The following is a 27,889-nucleotide window of genomic DNA, read 5'->3' as shown; positions in this document are numbered from 1 at the left end:
TTTTTGCTAAATCTAATTTTATATATATATGTCACTCACAAAAGGGAATTGAAGAAAGCAGAAACTTAGATTCTAACGTTCTTAGCAGCAAATGCTAATGACTGAAATAGTTTTCACATAATTTTGGAACGTAGACAAAAACGAACAATTACTTCTGCAATTACACAGACAAATCTATGAAAGTAGGGGGGCTAGACCACAGCAGGAATCAGCTGAAGTTGGATTGAAGGCAAGTTTAGCCAAAACTGAATGTGTACCATGGCTACAACAGATATCTAAATAAATGGCCAAATACACATATTCAGATTAAATTCCAATTCCAGGTAATGAAACAATGATGTAAAACTAAATGGACTTAACGAGACAAGACAAAAATTCTTCCATAGATATCCTTCAAGAAATACATATAATATCCTTTTTGAAAACAGTTATCTAGCTTTTATAAAGAACTGCCACTGAATACTTTAAACTGAAATAGTAACATTTTTAGTTAGATGAAAAGCTACTGTAGCTTTGAAGCAGAATACTGAATAAAGATAGAAACATGCAGGAATACCCACAAAGGAGGAGTGCACTGGGAAGATGGTAGAACTTTTTGAAATGGCTAAATTGACGTCTGATTATGGAAGGAATAACAGCTACATTTATAAAAGAATGAAAAACACTTTATGGACATTTGATAAAAATGGACAAAAATGAATCAGTGATACCAGGATCTGCAGATTTATGGAAAGAAGGAAACCAAGATACGTAACTTGGGAATGTGGCAAATGGTAATAACCAGGCAAGTAATTGCTGCGAAGATCAGAAGTCATTTCATTAAGTACAATTTCCTTTTTCTTTGATTCAATTTCTCACTTTTTCTTTTGTCTACTTACATAAGCAAAGAAAGATATCAAAGATATTTATTTGTACTGAGCAGTGAATGAACAAATATCTTTATAAGAATTTAGTGGTCCCAAATTGGAAGTGTTGGATACTAAGAAACAAAAGAAATATATTTCTTTTTCTATACTTAAAAAAATAAGAAAAAATAGATTTACTGTCTTTTACCAATAAATATATTGGAGTATACAGAAAGTCTCTATTATTTTTAATACTATGGATAAGAACAATACTGTAAAAAGAGAAAGTGTAGATAGTCTTAAAAGTTGGAAAGGCCAGAGAAGAGCAATGATTTTTCAAGAAGATACCTAGCATTAGGATAGCTCACCAGGAAAGTTTTGCTCATGTACACGTAAGGGAATATTCTGCAAATCTTGCAAATCTTCTCATTGCAATCTGTGATATGGTTCTAAATAATATTTGCACTTTGAAAAATTTGCAAAAGTAAAATGATTGGAAATTGATAATGCATTTTTTTGCTTTAAATCAAAAGATGTTTGGATATTTAAAAATCATTACTGTTCGTGATAAGAGTTGTTAGCATTAAGACTATAATGCTGAAGAAGCTTATTTGAATACTAAATTTCATTCATGTTATTTCTACAGGATGCCTTGCTGGAAAAATAGTAATTAGTACCTCCACTGACATGTCATGTGTAACTATTGTTTTGCCTTCAGAGACTGATGCAATATATGGGAATGAATATAAATACCCAGTTGCCAAGATGAGTAAAACAGGAAAGCTGATCAATCTAGCAAAGTTTTTTCTTTCTTTTTTAATACAAAGGCTTCAATTTAATAGTGTAAGACTGGAGTTATTCTGGAATGATGAAAATGTACTGAGCCATGTTATTTGTAATTTTGTTTAATCTTAAAATTCAATGGACTATATTAAAGCTGTCTCCCAGAAATCATTAATCTGATCCTTAACACTTTCTCCTTAAGTCCTACAATTCTGAAATCATCCTAAGTCTAAATACTTAAAGCCACAACCTGCAAAAAAGCTGCAAACTGAAGACTCCTGTGCTAGGTATTTGTTCATTTACATGTATTTGTTAATAAGAAAGTACATGCCCCTTTTCCATTTAATACTACATGTTCATGTATTGCTGTATAGTTTAATAAGATGTTTATAAAAATCAAGCTTATGAATATGTATTTATATTACAGAGAATGTTATAAAAGAAGTGTATCTTCATATTTAGTACTGTATGACTATCGTGCTACTGATGAAATAAGAAGCTACAGAAAAGAACAAGATGTCAGCCTAGATATACGAACCCAAACTTTGATTACAACTAAAGAATTAACTACGCAGAATGTAATAGAAAAAGTGGAACAATTAAATATTATGATAGAAGATTCAATTGACCGAAAAACACAGTTAATGGAAAGCCCAGAAAAGAGACTGAAAACATGGAAAAGGGAAAAGACTTTCTCTATAAACCAGAAGAAACCTGAGGATCAAGTAGAAGAACAGACCGAAGGGAAGATAAACATTTCAGGACAACTACATCAAGATGGAAAAATAGAGACACGATGTTTTTTGTCACCAAAAAAATGGCGACTGGATGGCCTTTTTTACTTCAAACAATATATATAATAATACAGGAAGATCTATTTGTTGATTTAAAAGCACGGACATGGAAGGTGAGTTGGCAAAGAAAGAAAGCTAGAATAAGGCTGAAGAAAATTGGGGTTTTGACTTATTAGTGAGAATTAAAATAGAACATTCAAATAGACAAGATGTGTACTTTGAATACTAGATTTTGTTATGAGCTGAGATAAAGAAAACTTTGGTCATTTAAAACTTGGAAGTATAAATATTAAAAAGTTAAATTTGAATATTGATTTGCTTATAAAGGTTGAATGTAAAAGCAATCAAGATATATACAAGCTAAAACTCTATTAATATAACAAATATGTTTTTACTTAGCTGCTGTAATAAAAATTACTAGCTTAAATATGAGATAGTAGACACCAAGAGAAAAAAGAGGAAGTATTTAATGTTGAAATAAGGGAAAATTTGGTTACTAAATTTAAGATATTTGGAAATTAATAGAAAATAAGAATGTTCTACTGTATTATTAATTAGTTGATGCAAGATGGTGAGAAATAGAATATATTCAAATAGATAAGACATGTATCCTGAACATCAGAGTTTGTGATGAATTCGGATAAAGGGAACTGTGGTTATTTAAAACTTGGAAATTGTAAATATTAAATGTTAAATTTACATATTAATGGAAAACTAAAAATTGGGAAAAACTAATTAGGACATTGATATTCTATAAAGATTGAATGTTAAAATAACTAGGATATCTATAAACTAAAAATATTGATATAATAAGAATTGTATTAGTGTAAATATGAGACAGTAAACACTAAGAGGAAAAGAGAGGAAATATTTAATGTAATAGTTTGAGACTTGTACTAAAGATATTTGTATGGTATTGAATTATCAATTAACTCAGCCGCCACGTTGCTTTTTAAATATTTAAATGTAAAAATAAAAAAATCAATAAAACTTTTTAAAAAATAAAATAAAAAAAGCTGCAAGAAAATGGATAGATAATGTTAGGGAAATTTTAATTGAAGACTCCTATGTTAGGTATTTGTTCATTTTCATGTATTTGTTAATAAGAAAGTACATACCCCTTTTCCATTTAATACTACATGTTCATGTATTGCTATATAGTTTAATAAGATGTTTATAAAAATTAAGCTTATGAATATGTATTTATATTACAGAGAATGTTATAAAAGAAGTGTATCTTCATGTTTAGTACTGTATTACTATCATGCTAAAAAGGCAAAAGAAAACATGGCACCCAAACCTGTACATATACAACTCAAATTTATGCAATTTTCATTTTCATCAAACTTCACTAATATGGATAATAAATATATCTGTCCACATTAAAAAGTTACACCTCAAACCTTTACTGACATGAGGACATTGAGACCACCTGCTTCCCCTCTTCACGTGTCCATGAATACAGAATCAAGTTAATGGAGCAACCAAGTTTATGTCTGTTGGGCATACTGTCACAGAATATGCTCCAGCTAAAATGAGAAATACCACAAAAACATCAAAATATTTTCCACTGTGGTTTATTTAACATTGCTTTCTATTAAAGTATAAACAACTTTAAAATCCAACTTAAGTATTAGAGCAAACAAAGCATCTTGACTTACATTACTTTTATTTGCTTTATTTAAGAACTGCAAGTTCATCCTTTTTACAGGAATAAACTAAAAATATAAAGGAAGGTACTGAAAATAAAGAGCCTTCCATTTCAGTTAAATGGTAATAATTTAAATTCTATATTGTATTAGCATTATAGGTAATCAAATGCTTATATGTTAAACAGTATTTTTCATGTCTAAAGATGAAAAGTATTTTTAGTTTTAAGCTTAAAAGTTTTAGATACATGTTCCTTGAAAGTATTCAAGGCAAAGTATATATGGATGATCTCATTTTTTTCAATCATCCCAATGTACCAGTTTTATATAACATGAAGAGCTGGAAATGCACTTTGTCATTTATTTATTTTTAAAAGCCAGCATTTTTGCTCTGTAGCAAAACAATAATAAGAGTCAGTTCCACAGTAAGTCAAGGTCAAACAGAATGCAGGGGTTCAATTAGCACAGCATGTTATTAATATTTCTGTACTGTTGACTCTTACTGACTTTACTGAATGCTTTCTGGTAAGTACCACCAGATTTAAAAATAGCATGGGATTTGTACTTTGTATTGCCAACATGTTTTATTCTTCAGATTTGCTTACCATATTGTATAATATGACAAACTTACTATCTCCAGTTTTCAAAATAATGCCTAAATTTTCATTTCCACATAGGTAAATAATGAGGATATTACTATCTTAATTTGAAAGCTAGAACAATCGTACTCTTATATAGTATTCTGCAATTATTAGTTGTGACTACCAATTCTAAAGTTTTAAGTAAAATTACACAAGAGTAACAAAAATTCTTTGAAAGTCAGTCAAATGCTAACAGTCTTCTAATGTAGTTAGTAATGATAATGTTATTATCATTATCATTTATTAAAAAATTTAGCCACCCAAGTCTAGTGGATTCTTGTTTTTTTGAACAGCCGCGTGTAAAACATTTCAAATTTGAAAATGAGGAGATAGAAATGAACACTCCAAAACTAGAACATTCTAATACTTTGAAAGACATGTTTTCAAACATCACATTTTAAAGCATCTTTAATTTGAAATGTGTCCATGGTTGTAACGCGCATGTAGCTGCTTACCAGGTGTTCTAGGTAAATAAGAGGTATTGTCATGTATCTGCACTTAGTATAAGAAATCTAAACTACTTGGCTTCCAAGATGCTATCAGTGACAAGAGCCCAGAAGGAATACATACAAACAGGGCTTTTTTGTCATAGAACGCTCAGAACGGAGTTCCGGCACCTTTTTTGGATGGAACCTTGTAGGGTAGGCAAGGGAGCTATATGACATGTGCGAGTTCCGGCAACTTTTTCTTTTACAAAAAAAGCATTGCATACAAAAGATACATTTGGAATGCCATGATCAAAACCTTTGAGTACAATTAGAATAAATGAATCTCCTGACTTAGGTTCTTCTGTTTATTCAGGACTAGTGCTTTTCTACTTGCAACAATAATATTCTTTTATGATACCTAGTATGTAATGTAATTGTTATTTACAAGACTTGCAAATACCCTGATATGTGAGCCAAGTAATATTAATTACTGGAAGGTTTCTACTAAATAGCAAACTTTAAAAATATGTGCAAGACTGGTGGCCATATTCCAATAGAAAATGTTTCAAAAAGCAATTTTTAAAATGAAGCTGAGTGCAGTGCATTCTAAATTGTTTTTATTGCATTTTAGTATAACATGTGTTTTGAACTCTGCACCTTAATATGGTCCACGGGCTAATCAATAAAGGTATTATTGTTTTAAAATGAACCTGAGTGCAGTATCCCCCTATGTTTCCCAGCAACTAGTTTTGAGAGAGAAATTGCCTCTCTCTGAACTTTTTATCTTCAAGCAAACAAATCAACTGGAAAGCAAAAGGAAATACCATAGAAAAGTTAAATATGTTAAGCTGGTGCAGCCAATTAGCTTTCTACTAATAAGTGATATTTGAAACATATCACAGCAACTATTAAATCAGAAAAATTCAATAGCCACTGTGCAACATTTCCTGTTATGTAAAATGAATACTCTTCATAAATTTAATAGTTAATGCTCATATCTTTTTAACATTTCTCTTGTTCTAAGACTTTTAGTTTAAGATAGTATCTCCTCAAAATAAAAAATGGCTTAATTTTAGGCATTCAGTTTTGAAAACATAAATGAAATGTTATTCTTAAAGTACATAGGAGCGGGGAAAAGAAATTTCAAGGCAATATTTTTATGGCAATAAATAAAAGCAAAGTATTTTTTAGCAAGACCATTTGTTGAATAGCTTAAAAAGATGCACAGGAAGATTCTGTATCTCTGTTGAATTTCAATATTAGCAGATTAATTAAAATGGAAACCAAAGGGTTAAAGAAGCAGTGAATTCTGTTGCACTAAACTGAAAGTTTATTCTTCAGATTAAATTATAACACACTATTTAATATAACTAGCTTCAAGAGAAAATGCTAATGTCATTTATATTATAAGCCACGTAGCTTATACTCAACAGTTCTAGTGAACACTGCATCCATTTTGTCCAAGCAGTATGTTGTCATTGAGATTTTCTGAGTATTTTGCAGGGCATAACACCTTTAAAGAAAAAGTTAAAGAACAAAACTACAAAAAACTACTAAACATGCATGCCTGAAATTCCATTTTGGCAAATATCTAGATCAGGCATGTCAAAATTGCGACATCATGTGTCGTTGCACGATGTATTGCGACTTTTTCCACATTGCCAGCAATGGGGTGGGTGGGGTTTTGGCGTGACGCATCCAGCCTGCGGACCATCAGTTTGACATGCCTGATCTAGATGGTCTGTCTTTTTTACAGTTGTGTTATTAAAATAATTCATCTAAAATACAATAAACCGTATTAACTAATATATATATACATGTTTTCTATATGACAGACACTGTTATCACTTTACGCACACTTACACAGGAATTCGAATTACCTCAATGAGTAAATGTGCACTGCAAGTGCTGAAGGATATTATAAATATGTAGCACTTGTGTAGTTCAACTTGTCTTAACTGAAATAATTTCTATGTTGTCCACTGTTCTGGATTTCTTTGTTAATACCTGAATCCACTGTTCTATGTTAGTTAACTAGACATACAACTACTGAAAATATCCCCCAACCTTACTTACTCTCTTTGAGCTCCATGAGCCACAAGGGCATTTATGCATTCCATACTACCAGATCGGGCTGCTTTGTGAATAGGAGTTTCACCAACATAATCCTGTAGCAAAAACATAGCAAATTAATTTAAACTATATATGACTTCAATGAAGGCTTCTTGGATTAAAGATAATAGAAATGTCATCTGGATAATATCACCTAACAAAGAGAAAGATGCATAATTAACTGTACTATGGTTCAAAGTTGTATAAAATTATCTGGCTAGGACAAGCAGAATCAAGATGAATTGCCAGATTTGCTAATATGTTCCATTAATTTATATTCTGCCTTGCTAATTAATTAACATTGAAGGAGTAAAAACTTAAAGGGAAAAATACAAAATAAAAGATAAAAGTAATGTTTAAATTATACATACTAAACTATTAATATTTAAAAGTCTGATTAAAAGTATTATTTTAAGTGCTTTAATAAATGTGCGAAGATAATACCCAAATAAGTACATTCTAAAACTTAATTCAAAAGGCTTTGATAAAATGTATCAAATAATTCCCATCTCACAATGATTTTGTTCCTACCATGTTTCCCCGAAAGGCCCCTCCCCAGAAAATAAGCCCCAGCTTGATTTTCAGGGGTGGGCCTAATATAAGCCCCCAAAAGTAAGCCCTAGTTTGGGGGGAGGGCAGGGTGTGTGTGAAGCTGCCCTACGTGCCCCACACCTGCTTACCTTGTCAGTAGGACTGCCACAGCCAGGCCTCCCACACCTTGAAACTTGTCAAGCTGTGTGGCTCGTCATGTCAGTACCGCCGCATGAGGCAGGAGGTTGCATAGCGCTTCCGGCCATTGCTGTTGCTCGCAGCAGGACGCCATGTGGCACTTCGCACCCTTTCCTTGCCACGAGTGGTGGAAAGGGTCCGAAACACCATGCGGTGTCCTGCTGTGAATGATGGCAATGGCCTGAAGAGCCGCTCGGCTTCTTGCCATGAGCGGCAGAAAGGGCCCGAAGTGCCATGCGGCATCCTGCCACAAGCGACAGCAATGGTGTGAAACACCACGTGGCGTCCTACTGTGAGCAACAACAGCCCGAAGGACTGTGCAACCTCCTGCTGCCAGCAGCGGCACTGGTGTGATGAGCCACACGGCTTGACAAGTGTCGGAGCGTGGGAGGCCTGGCTGCGGCAGTCCTACTGGTAAGGTAAGCTGATGTAGGGCCCATGGGGCAGCTTCACCCCCCCTACCCCTTAGAGCAGCAATGGCGCAATGCGCCACATGGCATCCAGCCGCAAGTGGCCACTGAAGTCAAACAGCAGCGCAACAGGTGTCGGGGTGTGGGAGGCCTGGCTATAGTGGTCCTGAGGTAAGACAACCCCCCCCCAAAAAAAAATAAGACCCAGTGCCTATTTTGGAGGCAAAAAAATTATAAGACCGGGTCTTATTTTCAGGAAAACAGTAGTATATTGTTCCTGAATGGCAGACCACACCTTTTTATACTGTGAATTTTGTAAGTTATCTGGCCTATTTTAAAGCCTAAATCAAAAAGGGATACTTCTGAATATGTGAAAAATATATGCTTGCAGGTCAATATTTTAAAGATTAGAGTAGCTACATTTTTTAACTATGGCCACAAAAACAATGCCTTAGTAACAAATCAATGAATTGGGGTTTGGGGTCTATTAAGTAGTGTTAAAAATATTATCAATTGTCAAGTTTATATTAAATTTGTAACTTTCTTTTGGGCCTTTTGGCTACAAATAAAATTGAACTGAATGATCTTAAACTTGGGAGACAATTTCTTTTGGGTATGCCAACAAATGAGTAGGTGAAAGCAGTTATTTTTTGAAAAGCCTTTCTTACAGAACCTAACATTAGCAGATTCATAATAGGAGAAACAGTCCCTCTAAGAGCAGAATCTATACTATTTATTGGTTCAAAAGTTAACATGAGAATGTTATGTTGTATTCAGAAGGCAATTATCAGGCATCCTACCATCTTGATACCCTACAACTAGTAAATGAGCTACCATGTTTTATTTAAAGATACTGGAAGCTTCCAGATACTTTTCATGGATAGCCCTACTTTTCACAACTAACTTGCAACTGTTTTCTTTGAAAAGGAGACATGTCCTACTGACATGGGAACACTGATTATTTCCGTTAATCATAGTCAGATAGAACCCAGTTGACTTGACTAATCAAGAGACAACTCAACATTATCACTAACAAATAAAGGTAGAGAAGTTCCCAAGAATACTCTGACATACAAAGCACTTGTAGTATATAGGCACTCAATTTTAATCAGTTCATATCTGAAAGAACACAGAGTAATCTCTCTGTCACAAAGTGTTACATAGGATACCAGGTCTAGAATATGTCTCCTGTATAGGTGAGATCATGTGGTGGCAGATACCAAATCACAAACTCAGTGTAGAAATGAAATCTTCTAAGACAGGACATCATTGCCCTAGCTGATGCAGAAAGCAAGTTTGTTAAGAAAGACAGATAATACATGAAAAATATCCTTATGGGATGCCAACTATGATAATTTTAAAAACTGAATAATAGATATTGAATCAAAACAACAAAATGAAAATAATTTAATCTGCCTTCATTCCTTTTCTCTATCTTCTACATCCTAGTTACACAGTTGGAAACAGAATCTCTGCAACACCTGCTAAATAGGTATGTTTATTCAGAATTGTTTTGGGTGACGGATGTTCTAACAGTGGGATATTTAAGCTGGTGGACCACATTCATTGCCACGTACTTTACTGATTAAAATAGCAGTGTGAAAGAGAACAATCATCAACCTGATTTTCTCTCTTGAAATCTCTTATCACAGTCCTTGACTTGTCACAGGCCAGAATGAATACTTTTATGGCCTTTGTAAAATGTTGTGTCATGTCACACAAATAAAATTATGTACCCACATTTTGGATGCGTGGCAACTGCTTACCTTTATGACTGGATGCAGTATCCCGGAGTCATAAGACGAAAGAGATGGTGCTAGACTTCTGGAGAAAAAAGGAGGAACCTGCCCCACTTTACATCGGGGAGGACTGTGTGGAGAGTTTCCTCCTTTAAATTTTTGGGAGTCTACCTCTGTGAAGATCTGACCTGGAAAGTTAATAAAATCCAGGTGGCTAGAAAGACCCAACAGAGGCTTCACTTTCTCGGGGTCTTGCAGAAGAACAGGGTAGAACAACAGCTAATGACCCTCTTTTACCAGTCTACTATAGAGCGCGTCCTCTCGTATGGTATTGTGGTTTGGTATGCTGGTCTGACAGCCACGGATAGGAAAGTATTACAGAGGGTGGTAAGTACAGCACAAGACATTGTGGGCTGTCCCCTGACACCACTGGATGATATCGCCAGGGCTCGTTGCCTTGGAAGAGTGAGGAAAATTCTCAAGGATGACTCACACCCTGGACAATATCTCTTTACTCTCCTACCATCGGGTAGGAGATATAGGAGTATAGCCAGCCGCACCAACTGGCTGAAAAACAGCTTTTATCTGTGGGCTGTTAGGCTTTTGAATGAGAAATAACTTTTGTGAACTTTTGTGAATTTTATGCAGAATTGACTTGGGAGGCCGGTGTGTGGTGTAGTTGGTTCACATGGCGTAGTAAGATGGAGGGTTTGTTGTCACTGTGTGTTGGGGGGTGGGAGCACAAAGGGAGGCTCAGCTAATCTCAATGTACACATAGTTGTACTTTGACAATAAAGGTTCATTTCATATGACCACAACATACAATTCTTTTTACTAGTTTCAATAAGATATTCAATATTGCTAAGCACATTGATTTGTGCTTTAGATTGTAAGCCGCCCTGAGTCTTCGGAGAAGGGCGGGATATAAATGGGATTAAAAAATAAAAAATAAAAAAGATGTCCATTTGGAAGAATGAGTTTGCACTTACAACCATAGCATTAGTTTAATGATCACCACAAAAAATGTTGTAAAAACAGTTACATGGGTTTGTCAATTTACAACAGGAAATCTGGTCCCAACTGCACTCATAGCCTGGGATTACCTGTATCAGTTCAAAGATAATTCCCAAGTCACTGCATTGCTATGGGCCTTGGTGGAGCAGTGGGTTAATGCCTCCTTAAGTAACACCAGCTGCCTGCAATTAGTGCAGGTTCGAGTCCCACCAGGTTCAAGGTTGACTCAGCCTTCTATCCTTCTGAGGTAGGTAAAATGAGGACCCAGATTGTTGGGGGCAATAAGTTGACTTTGTAATAATGCCACTTGGGGGGGGGGGCGAAAGCCCTAATAAGCAGGCATATACATAGAATGAAGGCTATTCCTAAGCACATTGATTTGTGCTTTAAATTGTAAGCCGCCCTGAGTCTTCGGAGAAGGGCGGGATATAAATGGGATTAAAATAAATAAATAAATAAATAAATAAATAAATAAATAAATAAATAAATAAATAAATAAATCTCATAATACCTTAAATTTTGGATCTTGGCTATGACCTGAAGCCTACTCCTGATTTGCCAAGGCCATTCCATTTGTATTTAATTGAAGTAACCTTAAACTAAGAAGAATTTATCTGCAAAACTCCAAAACCCTTTAAAAATCAGGCAGTTTAATCAAGTTGCATTTCTATTATAATTTTAGCTAGATTTCAAAAACTTTACTGTAATTCAGCAAGAGATCTACCAAATAATTAGGCTGTCATAAATATGCAGCAGTTTACATGGACCCAAAAACTCTAGGTATCATTCAGATGCCCACAGGGAAGGGATGAGTATTGTTACAGCTATGTTTCAGAAAATATTACAAGGAAACATATCTGGGAGGCTATTCCCATGGATCATCATTCGTCATTATCCAGCATCCTTTACATTTTTTTTATCTTATTCCTGGATGACATTTTCTAGAACATGGGTGTCAAACTTACCGTCATGTGACATGTTGTGACATATCACAGCTTTTTTTTTTTTTTTGCATTGCTGGAGCTGGGGTGGGCGCAGCCTCTGTATAATGCAACTCGCCTTCCAGCAGATGAAAAAATTATCAACAAATCTCATAAAATACCATCTAATATAAGCTGTAATTCTAAGAAGCCTCAGGGCCTACTTTTAAATTCTAGAGTATAAATACAATGATTACCATTCAGTGATACATCTGAGCACTCTGGGTTTGAATGGAAAACATCTTTATATGTAATGCAGCAGACTTTTACTGTCTATTTCAGATGCATGAAATGATTTGATAAATACAGTAAAATTAAAACGTTAAGTCAATACATTTGTTCTCAACTGAACCTTTTATTGCTTACAACAGAGTATATTCCAATATTTAAGATTTAGTTTTACTCTGAACTAATTGTATTTTTGTTTTTAAACTAATGTTTTCAAATATATTCAGGGTATTATGTGACTTACATGAAATATATATTAAAAGGACAAAATATTTTTCTGCAGAATGTAAAGAGAGAATTGTTGAAGATGAGTGCATGTTCTGCATCTTTGTTTGTGAACTGTGCTAAAAGAAGCTTCCACTCATATTTCAACAATCCTTTTGTTCACTGACCTATATAATGATTCAATCAGTACAGAGACTACTTTCTAATTGACTATAGTAACTTCCATAAGACACAGCAACTCTCAATGGGCATGTCTTATTCCAAAACTGAGAACATGCAAAAGAGGGACACAGAATGCAAATCCTCATCTCGAACATGCCTCGGAATCTGTAAGCATCCCATGATTGCATGAAAGGAACTATATCCAAAAGCAATAATAGAACTTCTTGAATTAGCATTGGCTCACAATTTTAGAATAACATTTAGAATGTGAAAAAATATTGATACCTGCTTGTTTATGTTGGCCCCTGATTGAATTAACCAGTTCAGACAATGAGGATGTCCTCCAAAAGCAGCAATATGGGCTGGAGTTTGCGCAAAACGTGTTGTATAGGTATTTACAGTCGCTCCAGCTCTCACTAACTGTATTAGGCATTCCAGCTAAAAAGGAAAGAAAAAAATGATGTTTCAGCATACGTTAACTTCATATCACATATATCAGTCTTAGCTGTTATATTTTATAGCCAACACTTATACACAAAGCCTTTCTATATGATATTTGGATAAAATAAGTCTCTTTCTTTTTGTCCCTTTCAGTCAGGATTGACTCCTGGAAATGGTTTGCCACTGCCTCCTTCCTAGGGCAGATAGAGAGCAACCAGCCCAAAGTCACCCAGCTGGTTTCTTGTCCAAGGGGGTATTAGAACTCAAGTCCCGGCTTCCGGTTCCGGAATTTCAGTGCTCCCAGACGTGTGAGGGATTTGTTCCTCATGTCGCCTGGATTTCATTTGGGGGGAGGCCTGTAAAGGGGTTGAAAGTCGCACTGGAGGGGCGATGAGTGGGGGAGAGGTCTCTCCAGTCGGTGGTAGAAGGGCGGCGGCCCTCCCGTTGGTTTGGAGCTACTCTCCGAACCGAAGAAGAAAGGATTGGCCACTTCCATGGCCCGTCATATAGCCATTTCCTGCCGAAGCCAAAAGCACAACAAAGCACTTGAAAACTGAGTGAGAATTGCCTTCTTGTTTTCTTAATTGTCTACGTTCCCTGTCAAAAGCTTCTTGAATTTGTTTTCCCCCTCCCTGCGAGGAGGGAAGGAATTTTTTTCCCCCTCACCCTCCTCAAGAGCAGCCTTGTCTACACTGGGAGAGAAAAGAAATAGCCTTCTAGTAAATTAAACTGATTTACTGGACTGCCTTTCTACTTTTGGCCCAAAGTTCCTATATTTACAGAAATGGACTATTCTACCTATTAGTCTAAAAAAGGGGACAAAAAAAGAAATAAATAAAAAGATACTGTCTTTTGAAGTACTCTGAGGATATTTAATGAGTACTATTGGCAAACAAGCTTGCTTACATTTTGGACTGACCTTGGCATTAAGATAAAAACCTGAAACAGCTGGAGATGAATTTGGCTTAGACTTGTGGAGGTGGACTCTTACTGATTTTTGTTTGAAAAATAGCTTCCACTAAGGACTATTTATAATTATTACAAAATGGAGAAGGATCAGCCACAAACCTTGCTTAATTATAATCTCATACTTGAAACAATCTATAGAGTCACTGAGATGTCTATCTCCAGATTTAATAATTTACATGCCAACCTTAAGTCACAAATTGAAACCCAGACTGCAACTAAAGAATTTACACTTCAGAATATAATAAAATTGGAAGATATTACTATTGAGATAGAGGAATATAAGCAACAACTATCTAAAGTACCGACAACTTTAAAAGTACAAGGAACTATCACTATGGCAAATAACCTTAAGGACCAACAACATACTATGGGAAAACTTAATGTGCAAGATAGCGATGTTAACATAGAGGACGTGGAAGATCAACAAAGACACTTTCCTGAAAGCCTGGATAGCCAAGCATTAATTACAAAATTGGATAAGACTCTCTATTTAAAGCAGATGAACCCAGACGGAAGAAGAATCCAGACCGAACTGAAGATAAAGTTTTTAGAGCAAATACAGAGACTAGAACTAACAGGGCAACAACATAATGATTACAAATGGTTTGGGTTTTGTGGACCATTCAAATAATATGTATTGGAGCGAAGGGAGACCTATCTGGCAATTCAAAGGCCTTGGTCTGGAAACCTGATTGGCAAAAAAACAAAAGCCCGAATTAGATTTAAAAAGTGAGTTCTTACAGAACCATTAAAGGTTATCCTTTTAGTAATCAGTGATCTATCAGGATCTAAAATAGAAAATGTTTATGAGATAGAACTAGAATGTGTTTATGTATTTATTAGGCTTATTTTAGACATTATAATTTGTGCACTGACATAATGGAAATTTGGTTTATAGATCCCACGTTTGATGTTAAAAAACGTTTGATTATTCTATTCAAGAATTAAGAATTAGCTAAAATTTAAAACAGAATCTGGTTGTGTATAAATAGTTCTAGATTGATAAACATAGGCTGTGGTCCTGTCAGTAACATGTGATGTATTAGGATGTGAAACAGACAATGTTTATTAGGTAGAACATAGCTACTCAGCCACTGTGTACATGTTAGATGCTATAATTTTTGCTGTAATGAAATAAGGGAAATTTGGGTTGTGAGTATTATTTGGGATGCTAAAGGCTAAATTTGAATAATGTAATTAAAATTATAATTAGGTAAACTTTAATAACAGGACATAGATATATCTCAATGAAATTGAACTGACAAATTTTTCAACTGACCATGCTATTTCTAGAAATTTATTAGTTTAAACTGCTTGTATAAAATGTTAAGGGAAATTGAGAAAGATGTTTTGATAATGTAACCTGAATTATCTACTGAAAACTCTGTTATTGAATCTCTGATTACCCAGTCATCATGATGCTTTCTAAATATGTAGATTTTAACTGAAAAACCAATAGTACTTTTTTTTAAAAAAGAACTCAAGTCCCCAATTTCTAACCTTATGCCATGATCACTCTATCAAACTGGTGTTTTACAACAGTATGACTCTGGTTTTACAGCTCTGGCTTCCTAGATGTTCTATAGTTTATATATTTTACACAATATAATGTGAGCAATTTGGGATGTACCTGGGTTTTCCTGACACTTGTGACATACTGGCCGTTGTATATCAGAATACATGACATGAATACGATTAGTCTATGTCTACTGTGTCTTTGTAAAAGCCAATACACGAAAATCTTGATCAAAGGTATGATAATCCTAGAAGTCATTATCTGTGGACATTCTAGTAATGTCCACTGTCATATGGAAGCTACTCAGATCCTACATAAACTTCTTATTGTACATTACAATGAAGGCGTTTTAAGCACCCATATGTCAACACCAGAGTACAATCCTCTCTTATAACCAATATTTTCTTTTCTATGTCTCTCCCACATCTTCAAGATTACCATATTTTGCACTTCTAAGACTAAACTGTACAGAACACCTGAATTCTAAAGCACCTCTGGCATTCCCACTCTGGTAAGCTCTAACATGCTTAGACAGGATTATAGCTCCCTATCCCCAAAGGAACAAGCTTGTGATTCAAGAATGCTCCTGCACTCGTAGCTTCCACCTGAAGTGAAGGCTGCGGCCTCAGGGACCTTTGCTCAGCTTCTGGCACACTAATTATGGTCACTTGAACCAGAAGACTTTGGTGACCCATATCATGTTCTTGCTATTGGACTAAACCCAGCATTTTGAAAATGCTACAGAAACTATGAATGACACAAAATGTAAAAGCTGAACTACTGGATGATGGACTCTATACAGGAGTCTGAAGAAAGCTGTTGGGGAAGAAGCAGTTCTTTGGTGTAAAAACAGGCAGCCCACCCCAGATTGTGGGAAGGAAATGTTTTAAAGTTACTTTCTTAATTGTCTTACTTTACCTAAGAAATCAATCTTACAATTTTCAACATTGTTTTTGATGTTGACTAGTATGGTATTAGATACCTTCCTTATACCGGTATGTAGTTCTTACAGATACATAGCCCTGTATTATTATTGTAGAATATCTATTTTACAGTCACTACACTATCAAACTTTTGAACCCATTTCAGAGTTCTGATCATTATCTATAAAGATCTACCTGATATGCCATTAAATTATCTTAGGGCCAGCATGTCCCACAGGCAGTAATATAGATGGCTTGTTTAAGAACCCGCTTCTTCTCCATCCCCAATGATGAAGGAATGTGGGTCAGAGGGTAATCTGCTTGCTGGTAAACCTCACATTGTGGAACATGCTGCCTGGTCACTTCTGGTTTTTTAAAAAATCACCCAAGACTCCTGTCCTTTTAGCTAGGTTTTTGATTATTTTAAAAGACACTTAGACAGATGTTAAATCATATTTATTTATTTGTTGTTGTTAGTTGCAAAGTTGTGTCCGACCCATTGCGACCCCACGGACGACATTCCTCCAGGCCTTCATGTCCTCTACCATCTTCTGGAGTCCATTTAAGCTCACGCCTACTGCTTCAGTGACTCCATCCAGCCACCTCATTCTCTGTTGTCCCCTTCTTCTCGTCCTCAACCTTTCCCAGCATTAGTCCTTCCTTCTCATTAGGTGGCCAAAGTATTTGAGTTTCAATTTCATGATCTGGCCTTCTAAAGAGCAGTCAGGGTTGATCTCTTCTAGGACTGACCAGTTTGAACGCCTTGCAGTCCAAGTGACTCGCAGGAGTCTTCTCCAAATTATATTTATACAAGCAAAAAATCCTGTATTTCCCAATTTCCTGAAATAACTTTGCCTGAGATACTAATTAATATAGATTCTACTAAGACAAAGATATGAACTGAATTCAGCTTCAAAGCTGGAGATGAGCAATCCAGGATGCATTGTTGGCACTGAAACTAATCTCCTTACTAAGTCCCAGTTATCAACATAACCTTTTTATTTTTCTGTGCCTCAGGAAAACTTGGGGACTACTTTCCATACCTGCTTGATCCAAAGAGATGAATCTTTGAACTATAGAATTACACTCCTCACTACCCAAGATGAAAATGTGGCTACAATCAGGAAAGGGACAAAGCTAGGGAAAGCAGGATCATACCAGAAGCCCTTCAAGCTTATGTTTGTAGGGCCTCAAAAATTTCTATTTCTTGTCTAAGAAGTTACAAGGAATTAAATCAGAGTTAAACTTTTCTTTCAGATCACAATAAACAGGATACTCTATCCCATTTCCCCATTCAATTTTTCTACAAAATGATATTGTGCATTTAAAATATTGATTTAAATGTTTAGTTCTGCATCCAATTATTGAATGTTTAAAATAAAATCCTTTGAAAACCTGCTTTTAAAATAAACTGATTTTGGGGAAAAAATTTAGAAAGGTGTTTTCTATACTGTATAAGAAAAAGTTTATTTCCACTGTCATACTATCAGGTCTATTAAACACATATCTCTGAAATAATATTCTTACCATTTATGTATCTATCAATATATTTAAATAAATAAATTTAAATACATTTAAAAAGAAAGTTTTTCTGGTCACAGTAGCTATAAACACTGGATATAGTATAGCTTATATCCTGAGAACAAATAATCTGAGCCACTTTGTTTTAGCCCTTTTCAAGCATGATTGCTGAAACAGGACAATGGAAAAAATGAGGAAGGATCATAGGAAAGGATAGGAAATATATGAAAAGCATAGAATGAGCCACGTCAGGCAAGCCTCATGTTAAAAAATGAAATTTGTTAAATATTCAGCCCCATTCAGAAGCCGTGAATGCTCCAACACTGGAAGTTTTTAAGAAGAGACTGGGCAGCCATTTGTCTGAAATGGTATAGGGTTTCCTGCTTGAGTGTGTGTGTGTGTGTGTGAAGAGAGAGAGAGAGAGAGAGGATCTAAGTAGTTACAGTATGAAATTTAAATTAAGCAAATTGTTGCTCTAGTCATGATTTATTCAAGCCTATTTATTCAACATGGAGAAGTGATTAGAATTTAATTAAAACAGACAATATTATTAAATCAATTAAGCATTACATTCTATCATTCTTTTGGTGAAATAGATGAGATTCTAAAAAAAATGTGTCACTGATCGAAGACTTCCTTAATTCCATCAAAGTTACTAATAATGCATCTTCAGACTGGGGTAGAAACAATAAGATTAATAGTATGGATAAGAACAATATCATTACAGAACTATATTTGAACAAACTGGACAAACTACAGAGCTAAATGCATTTATAAATCCATAATTTTTAAATATTTAATAAAATGTAAGTCAATTCAGAGCTTCTTTAGGTAATTGCATTTTGAAATAAAACTGTCTTTGTTATGCATTTAGGTTAAAGAATAAAAATATGATTAAAATATTAATATTAGCTATTAACTATTAATAGCTATGCAAAACCTCATTCACTGTAACTCAAGATAAACGTCACCCAATGCCTGGTGCCCTATCAAGAACAAACAATGAGACATGCAGGGATGAAGAATAAGTGCTTCTGGAACATTCTTAACCTCCAACTGAACTTGGCTTCTCCAACTTATGTATAGATATATATCTGCCAAAGAGCAGATGAATATTTCATTCTTTTGGGCAACTAAAATAGGTTGACTATAATTCTGAAAGTAAGGTCAAATTCAGTACATCTGATTTCAGGAAAGGAAGCTAGAGTTCAATAGGGCATGTTTTGGGGGTGGGGTTTTTTTTGGTAGGAACTTTGGGTGAACATTGACTTCTAGCAACTAAAGAAGTCCCTGGTATTTTCTTGGCAAGATTTTCAGAAATGGTTTGCCCTTCCTTCTTCCTAGGACTGGGAGAGAACGAATGGCTCTAAATCACCCAGCTTGCTTTGTTCCAAACTGGCTCTCTTATAACTCAACAGTACCATCTGAAGAAATTGCTTTACAGATAGTCCTCAATTGATGATCACAATTGAGCCCAACACTTCTATTGTTAGGTGAGACATTTATTAAGTGAGTTTTGCCCCATTTTACAACCTTTCTTGCCACAATTGTTAAGTTAGTAACAAGTTTGTTAATGAATCTGGCTTCCTCATTGCTTGTCAGGAGGTTGCAAAAGGTGATTAATCATGTGACTCCAGGACACTGCAACCACCATAAATATGAACAAGTCACCAAGCACCTGAATTCTGATAATGTGAAAAACGGTCATTAACTCGCTTTTTCCAGTGCTGTTGTAATTCTGGTCACTAAAGGAACTCTACCAAATAAACAATTTACGTAAAGGACCCTTGAATTAGTCTGCAGGAGTAAGCCTTGTATCTCATGAGGTAACCTCTGAAAATAAGAGAAAGCTGCTGTCTTAACAGTAAGAGGGGAGGAGTGCCCTAGTCCCACAACCAAAACATTTCTTGGCTTTTATGACCTGTTTACATTGGCTATATTTGAGAAAGTCTGAAAATGTGGGGAACAAAAATTATTACTGAACAGAAAAGTCAGTCACTGAGTAGCAAATATTAATAGTTTGGAGAAGGTGAGATCCACAAAGATGGTGGGCTTCATCATACATACAATCACGGGTGTTTGTGCTTGTCATTTTTACCTTTTGCATTTTTAAAAACATTTTACTGATTTGATCATAATTTTTTGAGCGTGTAAGCTGCCCAGAATGGTTGAAAATCATGTAGCAGCAAGTTTAACATTACATTACTAGACAATCTATGCCCCACTGGGTCATTTCAAAGGTATTTCCTTGCCAGATTCCTTAATGTCTTCAACAATGACAGAACTTTTAATGTACTGTCTTCACTGGAAAAGTGGGCCTGATGTAAGTGGTGGCACCATCTAGTTTATAATTATTTACTGATTTACATTTGCCAGCCAAGAAGCTTCCTCAACCAAATGTACACCCCAAACGGTATCTTTTGACACCAGAGCGCTCGAACAACTTTAACAAACACTGGGCATGCTGTACAGGTAATCCCAAACACCAAAGATAATCACTGGAGAGGAAAATCGAGTTGGAAGGCATAACACTCTAGCAAGCAAACCACGTGGGAATGCTCCTACGGAGAGTATCAAATGAGGCAACCCATATAGGCAATATTTATATGTATATGTTTGTCCCTTCAACATATGAAAAAAGTTAAGAAAAAGGACAAGACCTGAGTGCTGCTTAACGTTTACGTGAAGATACCGTCAGAAAATCAGATACGGTAATTCCTTATTCAGTCTTGAATTCCACCTCATTCCTTTTTTGAGACATTCCTTCCAAAATAACCATCTCGTGCAAAGTGAACTGCCATATGATCTTTAATCTTAAGTTTCCAAATCTGAATACAGGTATATTAAGGGAGTTAGCAACCCAACGCTCCCGCGCATGAAGAGGAAAAAGATGAGGGCATCTGCAACATGTGTCCAGCAAAGAGAACGTTCCCCTTCACCACTGGATCTGTTTTCTTGCTCCGAGAGTGTGCTTTTGCACCTGGAGAATTAGATGTCTTTATTTCCTCCTGCCGTTGGTAATTGCTGACAAAAACTATAAGCAGATCTCAGACAAGATGCGTGCATAGAATGGCGGCTCTACTCGCCCGTTTCTCCACCGCCCACACCAAGGCGGGAGATACCCTTTAAGATGGCGGCAGCGGTGCGCTTTCGCCAAGCCCCGGAGGAGACCGCAGGCTCCCTTTCCCCCCGAACCATCCTGCGCGCCGAATTGCTTTGAACGCGACCCGGGTGGGCTCTCTCACCTTTCCGAAATGCGCGGCCCAGTGGATGGGCGTCCACCCGTAGAAGGAGTCCTCGGCTGCTAGGCTTTCCCGAGGCGCGCTCTGAAGCAGGGCGCACAAGGCGGGCAAGTCTCCGTCGCGGCAGGCACGGTGCAACGGAAAGCGGAGCGCGAGCAGCTCCTCGCTGGAGAAACCTGCGTCCGGGCTGGATCCCAGTGACATGGCGACTTCAAGCAACGCGCAGGCGACTAATCAAGGCACGGTCGGCAGCCGGAGCTTTAGTTGAGGAAGAAACCACCTTCCTTGCAGCGCAGCTGGTAAAGCCCCGACGATTCCACACCACACCGAACACAAAGAAATCGAGGCGGGCTTGCAAGAACCCCGCCCCGGCGAGAGGCGGGACCATAAGCTCCTGTACCAAGCCTGAATTCCGGGTGCGACTCGGTGGGAGGAAGCAGGGTGGCATTCAGGCTGTGAGAACAGCTGCGTCCGACTGCCTTACTTTCTTATCCCTAGTTCCGGCCATAAAACAACCTCCTCACTCTCAGAAGGCGAGCATGAATCATAATCGTCTTCGAAACACGGACTGTATCCTGGCTAAAGAAGTGACTGGAAATTCAAGCACCTGCACTCTTTTTAGGTGGGGCTTCCCCATCTGGGCTGCAAAACCCAGAGGACCAGCAGAGATTTATTTTCTGAGTCCCTTGGCTGTTGTTTAGTGGTGTTCTTAATTGTTGCGCCTCGAATCCTGTCGGTATACTTTAGTAAATTACTATTATATAGTAATGTATTATTATCTCAATAGCTGGGCTTCAACTCCCAGAATTCCTGAGTCAGGAGTTGAAGTCCACGAGTCATAAAAGAGCCAAGTTTGCCTACCCGTGATCTATGCAATCTGATCCTTTTTTCTTGGAAGGAAAACCAAGACTTTGCTTGGTCTGTAATACTTAATCAAATCCAAGTTGAATTAACTGGAATTATCCATGAGATGTAGTACACTATAGATTTCCCTAAATGGCTGCAAGACTTTTGCTGTAAAGTCTGTTAAGGTCACTCCTTGGAAACTCTTCCTTAGAAGTAATTCATATAGTTAGATTTTATATATCCCAAGACATAACAGACAAATCATAACTTGGCTTAACTTTCATGCATACAACAATTGTGATTTGCAAAATCATTGTTTGTAAAGTAAGTTGTGTAAATCTAGATATACGCTCCAATTGTATTTAGAATGAACACATTATAGCCATTTCTATGAATAAAACTAATAGTTTTAAGGTTTTAAAGACTATGGTCTGTTATCAGATGGTTGAGTAAGACTGAAAACATGGATGCTTTCTTTAGAGTACACTTGCTTAAAATACTGGGGTTTGTTTCTCAGTCAACAGGGAAAATATTGGAGCTACATGCCCAGCATTTCTGTTTTCTCCCAGTGTAGCAGGTACTTGAAATATAATTGTGTTTAATACAAGCCATTATGCTCATTTGCCCCACTTACATATACTCATGACAACACAATTTTAATATTCATAAGTTAGAGGTAAGTCTTAAGGTTACATGAGGGTTCCAAAATCCTCCAGATGGTATGAAGTTGTATTTCATGCTATTAAATGATTAAATATAAAACCAGTAATTTTAATCATGTGAACTTTGTGGTATTTGATTAACTGAAAATGCAATTAAATAATTACTTGACTCGGCTCCGTATTTTGGTTAATAGGGCCTTGCAAATCACTCAAAGGTGTAAACTGAATAATACTCATGGTATATAAAAGATAGACAATGCAACATAAGTACTTCCAGACATATCCCTATTTTCTTGACATTGCTCTTGCCACATTTCTTAGGTCAGTGATGGTGAACCTTTTAGAGACTGAGTGCCCAAACTGCAACCCAAAACCCACTTATGTATCGTTGGGTGCCAGGTGGGCATGGCTGCAGTGGTAACAGCAGCCTGGGTGGGACTAAAAAGTTCAGTCAATCAATTCCAACTTTGAGATCTTTTTTTCCCCGCAAGAAGTTGAAATTTTTTTTTAGTTTTTGCACACGGCGGCAGAGGCCTAAAGCAAAAAGGTTTTATAAAACCCAGCCAAAGGCCTAGGACTGGGGTGACGGTGTCCACAGAGAGGGCTCTGCGTGCCACCTGTGGAACGTGTGCCATAGGTTTGCCACCACGGTCGTAGGTGGAGAACACTAATGGCTGTTGAAAGCATTATGTAGTTAATTAACATGAAGTACTGGTAACTTGATTCATAAAATGGTGGCGTTGTGTGGATGCTCAAATCCCTGCCCTGGCTGGATCTACCAGGATGTGACATCTGACTGCAAGACGACTTTAGTGACGAAGGAAAGCCCCAGGATGCCGCTTGTCTTTCTGGTCCAGAGCTAATTTGTCCCCTGTGGTTCACCATGGATAAGCAACGGACTAGCACCCTTTGGCAGCCAAAAAACCACTACGTACTAACGTAGTCTCTTGGCTAATTATAACATTGCCATATCCTAAATAATAAATATGTAATAACTGTAATGTTTAATATAAATTAAATAGTTTGTATAATTTTGAGGAAAAACCTCTAAGCATTTGTATTCAGGGTTACTACATAAAGTAACATTTGTATGGTTCAGATGAAGATAAATCTTTTAGGAAGAATAGTAACATAATACTTTGCACTTCCATCTCTTTTAACATATTTCTGTGATAAGAATAGAAAAATAGAATTAGAACAGGCATATCAAAGTTGGGACGTTGTGTGACATCTCGCAACTTTCCCCCCATTGCTGGCAATGGGTTGGGCGCAGTTTCATTATAATGCATCTGGCCTGTGGGCTGGCAGTTTGACATGCCTGAATTAGAAGGATTGATAAGCATCAATACTTCCTAACTCCCTTCTCAGGGTATTTTTTTGAATAAGCAGAAAGGTTCCACGTGAAAAACCTGATTCAACAGTACTTAGAACATAAGCAGATTTACAAACAAATGCCCGAGACTACCTTTTTAAAAATCTGGTTTTGTGAGTTGCTGTTTTTTACTTTTATGCCTAGTATACTCTGGGAATGTTTTAAGTCAGTGGTCCTCAATCTTTCCAGCTTGCTGGGGGATGGGAAAGGGGATAGCTCTGTGAGTGGCAGGCGTTCGCACGCATAACTCCCTTTGCACAAGCGATGAGCATTTGGCCGTAGCTTGCACCAATGGAGCTTGAGCACAAGCACCTGCCGCTCACTAAGTGGAGCTGAATGCATGTGCTCAACCACCACTTGCACAGCCTGGGTCTTTAACAGGAGGTTGGGGACCCCTCTTAAATCACAATGGTAATTTTCGAAGGTCTTTTTCCCCCCAAAATTTTGCCATAATCCTTTTTCAGAAGTGATTCACATGGAGCATGTGAGAGGTATTTATTTTCCTCTAGTGCATCTTTGTTTCTTTCTTCAACAGAAGAAAATGCTGATGGAACACATCGAAATCATTTTCTTTTCTGCATAAATGCACGTGGAAATAATTTTGTCTTCTTAATAGTAATTACCACCATTTTTTGAGTTCCTTCAAGTATTTTCAGAATAGGTGAAGTATAAGTAGAACACACCTTCGCAGAGGAGACTGCTTGTAGGTTGATTGCTTTGCCTTATTCCTGTAGTTTATGAGCCTATAGCTCTTAATGACCACACACAGTAACCAGAATTAAGAGAGCTAGTTTACGTACATCCCAAAGTTAAGTTTTCTCCCTCACTGAACACCAGAGGCTAGTTTCTTGATCATAAATTGCTTGTTAATGTTTTGAATACAATGTGCTCTGCAACTTTGTAGGCTCTTATTTGAGAAACATAATTTCAAAGTCTGCTATGGTGTGTGTTTAGCTGATGTGAGTCAATATTTTTAGATTTAAGTACGCAGTCTCTATTTACAATATTTGTGATAAACTGGGGCCCCAAAATTCTCAAACCCTTAAAAATGGCCAGAGAAGGCTGATGTATTGAAGAATAATAATTTTGCAACTCAATCTGGAATTCTGAATGCGAATCATGCATATTGTAACTATCCACAAGTCTTTAAGTCTGCCTTTCCTTGGGTAAAAGCCAAAATTCTTAGGGTTTCACCAGCTGGATCTTTCCATCAAGGCACTCCAAATAGAACTGAAGAAGCTACTGTTCCTGTATAATAGAAAAGTGTCAAATGTCTGATAGTCCTAATGCTGAGATTATAGAGACTTGTAGTTTTCCACTGGGATTTGCAGAAATCTTTTAGCCTTCTTTAACATAAAACATTTTTCCAGCAAAGAAAATAAGTGAAAGAAAGTGAAAAGAAAGTTATTTATACAGTATGAGAGAAACCTGCAATGATCTCTAGGTTCTGATTCTCAGTGTTCATTTTTGGATTATATGAAAAGACAACAATCCATACGAATGGCTTTGCCATGAAATAGCCACAAGTTCCTATACTAACACAATGTAGTTATAAGCTCCCAGTTTGGCATAAAGGAAAATCTGAACCTTGAGTTTTTATAATAAAGTTTGAAATAAGAGCATTTCAGGGTTTGCCCCAATGGCAGCTAAGTTATGCTTTATGCAACAAGATAAGAAAATTTGATATATTTCTAGTACAAATGTCACAAAATAGAAAGGGAACTATATATCCTTAAAATAGATGGGAGCTTACTATGGACATCTGTAAAGACACTGAAGGCTACAAGTTTAATGCATATCCATTAAAATTTGGAAACGTACAGGTAACAACCACATCTAAGCCCAAAATTTCTGTTGTGAAGCAAGACAGTTAAGTGAGTTTTGCCCCATTTTATGACCTTTCTTACATAGTTGCTAAGGGAATCACTGCAGTTGTTAAGTTAGTAACAAGGTTGTTAAGTGAATCTGGCTTCCCCATTAACTTTGCGTGTGAGAGCTGCAAATGATGGTCACATGCCACTTGCCAAGTGTTTGAATTTTGATAATATAACAATGGGGATACTACAACAGTCATATGTGTAAAAAAGGTGTTTTTTTCAGTGCTGTTGTAATTTTGAATGGTCACCAAACAAATAGTTGTAAGTCAAGCAAGGACTACCTGCACTATAGTGTATAGCATTGTAAATAATTACACCATTTGTGAAATTGTTTCAAAGAATAAAGGTACATAAAAATAAGTCTAATATAGTCTAGATTTGTACCCTGAGTATACAGAGATAAATAATATAAATCCACAATAACAATATCTTAACAATATCAATAATATAAATCCACATTATCAATCATAACATTCCTGCCACCATCACTTTTTAAATGTTAGCAAATTAGAAAATTCATCTAACAAAGATGGCAGTGTCTCTATAGCTCCTCCTCCTGAAAAAGAGGAAATTAGCAAGGAATCTTACTAATTATGATACAGAAATGCAAGAATTAGGAGGTGAAGAGCAAGCACAAAGGTAGCCAGTGACTTAAGAGTTAAACATATCCACCGTGATGATTACATGTAACTATTATATGTTGAAAGAGAATCCTGGCTATCAATTTTTAACTATTTAAACCAACTGGAAATAGATTAGGATGACCCTGACTCTATTGGCTTTTGGTAATGTGCCAGGCCTCAGATCCTGAGTGTGTGTTAAGGACCTATTTCTCTAGCCATAAATCTATTATGATTTTTTCAACTACTGTATTTATTTTTTATACTGTTTGTTTTTGATTTGCATTTTATGACTGTTTGCTGCCCAGAGTCGCTTGATTGAGATGGGCAGCCTTAGAAACTGAATGAATAAACAAATAGCCTAAGGACTTATCTTGAAGTTTTTAAAAAAATGTTTATGATTGCTGTAGGAAAAATAAAGAAATTTTAGGGGACTTTTGCGTATTCATATGCTTCTCAGTGGGAGATATATTATGGACTAATTTTGTGTTGGTTATCACCAGGTCATATATTTAGCAGTTATGTACATATTACATGCAGGACACATCTTCTCAGTGATTCTCATTTCTTTTTCCTTTATATCAGCCATGAGTTAAGATCTATCCTTGTTGCCTGGATATCTAAACATAGTTGTCAGTTTCTCACATTGTAATAATTTTTGGTTTAAGTGATGCTTACTGCTTAAACTATAACTGGCTAAATTCACACATGCTAAGCTATGGTTTGTTTTAGCCATGGTTACTGAATAAGTATCAGTTGGTTAATTTTACACAAGCACTGAGCCAAAATCAAATAAACTATTCAATAGCTTAGCCCAATTTGTGCATCAAACCATTACATTAGTAGGACGACAGTGGTGCTTGTTGTAGAAAAAGAATAATAATGAACTAAAAGATAAGATAGCTAACATAGGAATATATAGCATAAAAAGTGAAATGAGACCAACAATATGGCTTACCTCAAGTAAATGGCAAAACCATATCAGTGTAACAGACCATCACTTCTACTGTATTATGTTTTATCAGAGAACAAATATGAGCACCATTTTAGAGATGGTAAGTGCAGTTAAAAACTTGGAGAAAAAAATAATTTCCACTGAAGTGATACTTGTAATTACAAAATTCAATAACCAACCAAATATGCTGGGTTTTTTTCCCAAAG

At 36.2% G+C, this 27,889-nt stretch overlaps 1 protein-coding gene across 1 annotated transcript in view; it reads right to left on the bottom strand.

The window, feature by feature from the left end:
• ANKRD10 (ankyrin repeat domain 10) overlaps positions 1–21,666 on the bottom strand; it is a 35,866-nt gene extending 14,200 nt beyond the window's left edge. The window contains exons 1-3 of the mRNA XM_083362077.1: positions 21,355–21,666; positions 13,025–13,177; positions 7,217–7,308 (exon numbers count right to left, since the gene is read on the bottom strand). Of these exons, the coding sequence (XP_083218203.1) occupies positions 7,217–7,308; positions 13,025–13,177; positions 21,355–21,555 (446 nt within the window). The 5' untranslated portion in view covers positions 21,556–21,666. The remainder of the gene's footprint in view (positions 1–7,216; positions 7,309–13,024; positions 13,178–21,354) is intronic.
• Positions 21,667–27,889: the final 6,223 nt, after the last annotated feature.

The sequence above is a fragment of the Vipera ursinii genome (genome assembly GCF_947247035.1).
Source record: "Vipera ursinii genome assembly, chromosome: 4".
Taxonomy (NCBI): domain Eukaryota; kingdom Metazoa; phylum Chordata; class Lepidosauria; order Squamata; family Viperidae; genus Vipera; species Vipera ursinii.
This window is presented reverse-complemented; position numbering and strand designations above follow the sequence as displayed.